This window comes from Tachysurus fulvidraco, chromosome 1 (assembly GCF_022655615.1).
Source record: "Tachysurus fulvidraco isolate hzauxx_2018 chromosome 1, HZAU_PFXX_2.0, whole genome shotgun sequence".
Taxonomy (NCBI): Eukaryota; Metazoa; Chordata; class Actinopteri; order Siluriformes; family Bagridae; genus Tachysurus; species Tachysurus fulvidraco.
The window spans coordinates 36,736,073-36,743,847 of NC_062518.1; the positions used below are offsets into that span (position 1 = coordinate 36,736,073).

General features: G+C 37.8%; 1 protein-coding gene across 2 annotated transcripts in view; it reads right to left on the reverse strand.

The window, feature by feature from the left end:
* The window catches only part of nlgn2a (neuroligin 2a), a 167,359-nt gene that overhangs the window by 68,229 nt on the left and 91,355 nt on the right, over window positions 1-7,775 (reverse strand). Inside the window, exon 3 of one of the 2 annotated variants that reach the window (XM_047801465.1) lies at window positions 2,884-2,937. The exons of the other annotated variant lie outside the window; for it this stretch is intronic. Coding sequence (XP_047657421.1) covers window positions 2,884-2,937 — 54 coding nt within the window. The remainder of the gene's footprint in view (window positions 1-2,883; window positions 2,938-7,775) is intronic. 2 annotated transcript variants of the gene reach the window in all.

Below are 7,775 nucleotides of genomic sequence, written 5' to 3' on the forward strand. Positions count from 1 at the left end.
GTTCACCTATGTGTGGTTAATGACAGAATATTTTTGGGTCTTTCTTTTGTCAGTAGTCTGTCACATGACTAAGTGAGACACAGGCCTGTGGAGCAAAGCAAGTCTTTGAACTTGTACTTTAACTTGAATTTGAAATGAATCGTGCAGCAGGACACTGCATACAGTATGCTTTTCTTTTGATGAATGGTGAGTAGTGCTGAAAAGTATCATTAAATATAAACCCATGTCTCCTTTATCCTCACTCCTGACCGCACCTGCCACGCTTGGCAAAATGGTTTATTCTACAATAGAACAAATTCTACAATAAAACAGTAACTTGTAGATTATACCACAGTAAACACTATTATACTACATGCTGTACCCTGTGGGGAACAGAATCTGTAGGCTTAATCTGATGTGTGCATCAGACAATCATTTGATTGATTTATTGAAACCTTTTCTTTACAGTATTGTTTTTAGTGAATAAAATTTAATATTGCATAACAGAATCAAATTATTATCAGTATACTGTATGCATGGTGCTTTTGCTGGAAACTATAAAGGGGCAAGTTTGAATGAGTGATCATGCTGGATTTTCAGGCTATGATCTAGATAGGCTTGAATGGCTGAAAGCAATAATGCAAATTAGATCAACACATCCATTTAACAGCAATTACCGCAAACAGCCAACGTGATATTTAAAGAAACAGTTGCTTTTTTAGATCCCCCTATTGGCTGAAAAGGCAAATTGCAATTGTAATTATCACATTGACAAGCTTTTCCACTTCCTTCCATGCAACCATAATCCCTCTGTTAACTTGAAGCAGGGCTGATTAAAGGAATGAAAAATATAAACAAAAGCCTTAAATTTAGAAACTAACCAAACAGATGTTAATTTAGCAAATTACAGTTTTTTCAGCTGGATACAGCTGTCATTCTCTTTCTTTTTGCTGTATGCTTCGTATTACTTCTGCTAAATTATAACCATTGTTGATCTCCCATATCTCACACAGGCTGTCATCGTTCTTTTTTTCTTGTAAAAATGCAGCTGATTTGATTTTCCATGAACAGCAGTGAATGGTTATTGTTATTTAGTATGTCCACCCATCCTGAACTACATCTTGAACAGAATGTAATCAACACTCCACACTGCATACCAAGTGCTGTGCTGTTTCATTTAGCAACTGACAGTCCTAATCACACATTTCTACTTTTTTGTCCGTTCTATAGAAATTACTAATAGAACATAGGACATCTTCCAAGAAGTCCTACTGTTTGAGCTGTGGTTAGAGATCCCCCAGCAACCCCGGGAGACATGAAAATGGCAGTGAGATGAGCTGACACTGCTGTAGCATCTGTGTGGTGGGTAAAATATAGATGTGCAAGATGGAGTGATGATGTGCTAGACAGGGTGACAGGTTTAACATCGACAGCCCCAGCAGACAGAACACACCCCATAATACGAGACCAGATGAGAGAAAGAGAGGGAGGCAGTTAAAGAAAGAGAGTCTATGAGTGAAGTAGAAAGCGTGAGCAAGAGGGAGGGAGGGAGAGAGGGATATTTGTGGTTGACAGTGCTTGTATAAACAGTTAGTTTTTCTTTGGATAATCAGCTGGGCTCAGGTGGACATACTATCTCTGTGATTCATTCTCTCACAGACTGATACAAACATACACACATCTCGATGTACCGGCTTACCACTGGTCTCTGAAATGTAATTCTCAATTCCGGATCTTGACAGACAGACCAATCATCTTTTATTTTCAGAAATGTCTCCCTCTCTTTATACAGATGGGGCATGAAGAGGATGTGAGACCATTATTACCATTATTTAAATGTGCCATTTTAATACCCACTGTCCAGTCCTTCTTAGGACCAAACTTGCTATTCATGTATTGAAAGAAAAAAGCACATTAGCCACAGTGTCGAGGTCTTCAGGTAAAAAGAAGGCAAACTGGTACAAAAAAAAAAGAGAAAAAAAAACAAGACTGAAAAGGGCAAAGAGAGAAAAAGAGTCTCTTTGGAAATACAAGATCGGGGCAAAGAATTTCAACATTAAGGCCTTCTCAGTAACAGTATCCCAGTTCATCATAATACTTCTTAAAGACAAAGGCCAAAAAGAAGAAAAAGTTTTATAAGACATAAATAAACAGGTGCTGAAGGCTGGGCATGTGTGTGTGTGTGTGTGTGTGTGTGTGTGTGTGTGTGTGTGTGTGTGTGTGTGTGTGTGTGTGTGTGTGTGTGTGTGTGTGTGTGTGTGTGTGTGTGTGTCTGAGTGCACATTTGAAGGCTGATACACTATTGATGTTTTTCATCTAGCCACACAGTGATTTTCTGATACTTGCAGAGTGGTATTTACTTCGAGCACAGCTAAACCACTCCAGAGCTTCCTACACTGACACTGTGAGAGTAGAACAGAGTCCAGCTTATTTGTCCTCATTAGTGTCGGCCTTACATTTCAGTGATTATAATCTCTCTGAGCTGTACCCAATGCTTCTATACACCAGCAACAGTTGCTCGACTGTAAAATCATGGCTTTAACAACTCTGTTCGAGTATTACGCTTCAAAGCCTTTCCCTCCGATTCTGTTAATAGTGATACAGCCGGACTACAGCTCAGGCTCATTTTGTAAGGTTAGAAAAACACACATTCTCAACACCAGGACCAGTAGTGTCTCTGACTGCTTAACACAGTCATCTAAGCATCCTTTCAGGTTTCAGCACAGACACATACACGCGCGTGTGTCTGTGTATGTGTGTGCGCACGTATGTGTGAGTGTGTGTGTGTGTATGTGGTTAACAAAGTGCTTCTACACTTGACTAATATGGAAAAGTGACTTTTATTCCCCCCCAAAAAAGACTTAAAAAATACAAGAAAAAAGGAAAAACATGCAACAAAAATACCTTCGTCTCGTGGCCGGTTCATTGTAGATTCATCATGTTTTTTTGTGAGTGGACCTAGGGTTAAGACAAAAAGGAGGGGGGGAAAAGAGAAAAGAGAAAATTCAAAAAATATTACTGTGGTAAGAAAAAAACTAAGAGAAAAACATCAAAAAAAGAAAAGAAGCAAGATCAAAAAAGACAATTCATCAAGAGGTCATTGATATTATCTTTTTTTGCAAAAGATGAAAAAACAAAAGAAACAAAAAAGGCATCATAAACACACAATAAGTGTAAGAAAGACAAACTGTTGGCAAGATCAAAGAATTGTCGTATTAGGTCTGTGAATATTCTCTCTGGCTTATAGAAAGTGGGTTTGTCATTGTTGTGCACTGCTTGTTATTGCCCTCTTTACACTATCTTTAGTGTCTGTGTTTCCAACAGCTTGTTTAGCTTCCGGGGATGAAGAAAAATCGATAAGGAAGAATAAGGAATTAACCTCAGTGGCTTGAAAAACAAGAACCCCCCTCTGCTTCCTCCTCATCCTCCTTTCCCCAGGTCCCTTCAGCCCCCGCTTCACACAGGCTCTCACCAACATTTTTGGAAAAAAACAAAACACCCCATGTTGAGTAGGGAGCCTGTGCATGGCGGGGGCCACCACGGGGCACACACACACACACACACACACACACACTGAGAATACAGTGTGGACAAGGAATGATATGTTTTTATTTTTTCTTCCCTTGCTTTAAGCACAAGCAGATGTTTTCCATAATTTCTTTTGTTATTGGTAAAATAAATAAATAAATAAAAAAAATGGTTGTGTAATGCTTTCATTAAGCATTAGCCAAACAAGATGTGAAGAAGACAAAGCAAACCCCGCAGTAATGAGCATCAAGATAGAGGATGAACATTAATCAAAATTAATGAACATGCAAGACAATGTTCAAGACTTTGTTTCCTGCACAGTAAAAACAATTGATGTACCCAAAAGGAAAAAAAACAGCTCTACTGTATTTGAGCGCACATTTCTTCTGAAGCTGAAAATTCACTTTCTTTTAAATAACAGAAATGTTTTTAGAAATATTTGGTTATCTGTTATATACTTGCCATACTCTGTGAGTACTGAGTGTGTCTGTTTGGGTAAATCACTTTTATTTTATTATTGGCTATCCAGGTCTTGGTTATTTCAGATAAAAATGTACATCTTCTGTGATCAGTGTCAACTGTGAGTAAGTGAGAGAGAGAGAGAGAGAGAGAGAGAGAGAGAGAGAGAGAGAGAGAGAGAGAGAGAGAGAGAGAGAGAGAGAGAGAGAGAGAGAGATCAAATCCATTTATTCCCTTAAAATCTGTTTTAGAGATTGAGATCTGTTTGAACTTTAATAGTGAGTGAGACCAACAGTCATTGTAGAGAAGGAAAAGTTGACAACACAAAAAGAAACTTTAAGGCAATAACCATTTATTTAGTAAGGTGAACTGAGGAGCTCCTATTTTCCTCCCTTTCTTTATTTATTTCTCTCCATTTCCTTCTGTTCTCTAAATGGATTGCATGCCTCAGGCAAGTCCTGTTACCTTTAAAAAAAATCAATTCAAAGCCAAAGTTGTGTGCATAGTTATGCATGATTTGTCCCGTTTAATGAGTAGTGCACCAACGCTGAAACTCCTCAACCAAATCAGCTTCCTCCCTCTGGACCTGCTTCCTCCATTTTTGCCCTGCCTATCTCCTCTCCCCTCTCCCATCCTGACTACTCTGTCATTTGCTATTACATTCTCCTTTTAACTCTTGATGCAATGTTCCTCAGCTGCTTTCTTGATTATTTCTCTTTATTGTGTACCGCTAGGCAGAAACTTGGATCTTTCCCAAGAACTTCAAGGATGAAGTTAATAGAGCTTGCTGATCATGTGTACTGGAAGGTGCAATGCACACATTACACCACATTTATTCCATGGCCTGTGGGTGAAGTTTGTCTTCCAGACAATACTCTATAATTTGTGCAGTGGTCATATGTTTTCCTGAGGCACAAAATTAAACAGAACAGTCCTGTCTTTTATCAATGTTGATATATCTCTTTTTACAATGTTTTTGGTTCGGTAACATTGTATTTTGCTGAATGGAATCAGACTATTCCGAACTGTTGTGCACTTGATCAGACTTAGTAGAGCCAATGTAAACTAAATCAGTCTTTATTGTCTTTATGGATCAAACTTTACCAAAACGATATGAACTGGATCAGAATTTTCAGAATACATGTAAAGTGTATCAGAATTTTCCAAACCTTTATGAACTGGATCAGGCTTTATGGAGCCATATGAACTGGATCAGGATGTTGAGAGCCAATGTGAACTGGATCAGGCTTTATAGAGCCAGTGTGAACAGAATCAGGATTTATAGAGCCAGTGTGAACTGGATCAGGCTTTATAGAGCCATATGAACTGGACCAGACTTTTTAGAGCCAATGTGAACTGGATCAGGCTTTATAGAGCCATATGAACTGGACCAGACTTTTTAGAGCCAATGTGAACTGGATCAGGCTTTATAGAGCCATATGAACTGGACCAGACTTTTTAGAGCCAATGTGAACTGGATCAGGCTTTATAGAGCCATATGAACTGGACCAGACTTTTTAGAGCCAATGTGAACTGGATCAGGCTTTATAGAGCCAGTGTGAAATGGATCAGGTTATACAGCACCATGTTAACTGCATCAGACCTTATTGGATCAGACTGATAAACTGCCACACAAATTGCATCACCTTGAACTTTCAGATCTGGAGTAAGATTTGCTGAACTAGATCAGGTTTAATAGATCCATAATGAACTGGTTAATGATTTATAGAGCCATGCTGGAAGGGACCACATTTTCTAGATCGATGTTCTATTACACTTTATAGAGTTGAATTGATGTGGATCAGACTGTATAGAGCCACACGCATAATTAGATGATGCTTAACTCACAGATCCATGCTGAAGTGAAACAGTTCTTGCAAACAGATTGTGCTTTATACATCCACGCTCAACTAAAATACACTGTGTCGATCCATATTAAATCAAACCAATCAAACTTATGGATCAAGACTGAAAAGACTTTGTAAGTACCACACTTAAACTGGATTGGCCTTTATACTGTAGATCCATGGTGAAATTAATCTGGCTTTACAAATCCATGCTAAACTGGATGTGGATTTATAGATCAATGCTGAAAAAGATCAGCCTTATTATGCTGAACTAGATCTGGCCTTACTTTATACACTTTGAAACCACATTGAAATGGACAAGGCTTTACCTAACTGTACTACAGTGGTACAGGCTTTAAAGAACCACATTGATCGACTTGGATCTACTCTGAACTGGATCAGGTTTTATATAGCCCTTTATAAAACACTGCTGGTTTTGGCCATAAACTCAACTTCCCAGAGTTTCCCAACTTAACAGACTTACAACATAGCCAATCAGACTCCATTTCCTATGAATCACAGACATTTCCTTATTCAAGGTCAACAGACTTCTAATTACACACACTGCTATACAGTAATAACACAGAAGTCTAGCTCTAATATTATTCTTAAGACTACTAAGTTTAGTGCATTCTTTAGTGCTTGTATTCTTTATCCTGCTTGTTAATCATCTGATATATATTTACTTTTGTCTATGTCTTGGTCATGTGATTAAATTATTTGTCTGTTGTTATTAAGCTATAGAAATTCACTTGCACTTGCATTCACATCTGCTGCCGTAGAGTGATCTGGATTCAGCTTTAGCTGAAACATCAGCTGTGAACACACACACACACACACACACACACACACACACACACACACACACACACACACACACACACACACACACACACACACACACTTGCAATGCTTATGTAATAAATTTGTTCAGCTCGACTTCCTGTCCTGGCATCACTCTGCACCAATCAGCATGAGATTCTAACACCAGCCAGTTCTACAGTATAAGAAAGATGTCTTTTTTTATATTTCAATTATAACGATCACACAATCTGAATGCAAAGGACATTAATTGCAAAGAGGAGGAAAAGCTGAGTAGAAGAAATGACCACACCATTTTAAACAGTTCCACAGAAGAGTCCAGTAATCATAAGTAAGATTGAAAAAATGCACTGACATGATGGAGCAACCGACTAAAGAACAGTCTCTTTGAATAATTGCATAAAAAAAATAATAAAAAAAACGTGTTGGAGATTTTCCTGCAGAAACAAATAACTTTGGCTGCAGTGCTGCTCACCATTTGAGCCTGCTGTCTGTTGTAAATAAGTGTATTTGCCATGTCATGTTCAAAGATTGCTGCAAATGTATCTGCCTTGGTATTTTTTTTCAACGGTTTTGGGGGAAAAATCTATTCAAACATGATAGACTAATCATCCTGCAGCACACAGCAGAAGGACAATAAGTATGATAGTAATCTTACAGCTATATTGCACCTGTCACACTGTAGAGACACAGAGCCATTGATTTTACCTTAATTTGGTTTTGTAAGTAATAAAGCCTGGGCAATACTTTTAAACTGAATCATTTTCTGCCAAGTGTTCATACAATAGCTTTGATTTAAGAGAAGTCATCTTCCCAAATCTCTTCCCAGGACATCATTCCCATGTGCATTTAAAAAAAAAGATAGATTTGGTTTTAAATCTGGTATATAGAGTTTAGAGAGAGATTATCAAAACATTCCACATGATCTTAGGCTGCACTTAAATCTCCTTAAACGTTTAAGTGTTAGATAACTGTTTTGAATATTGTTTTATTGTTGTTCACTGTTATTTTTCATTGCATGTTTGAATTTGTAAGTTGACCTTGAATGACTTGAATTATAATTATAATAATTATTGTTATTGTGATTATTAGCCAAGGATTACGCTGTTTGATTTATTAATAGATTACACAATAATTTAG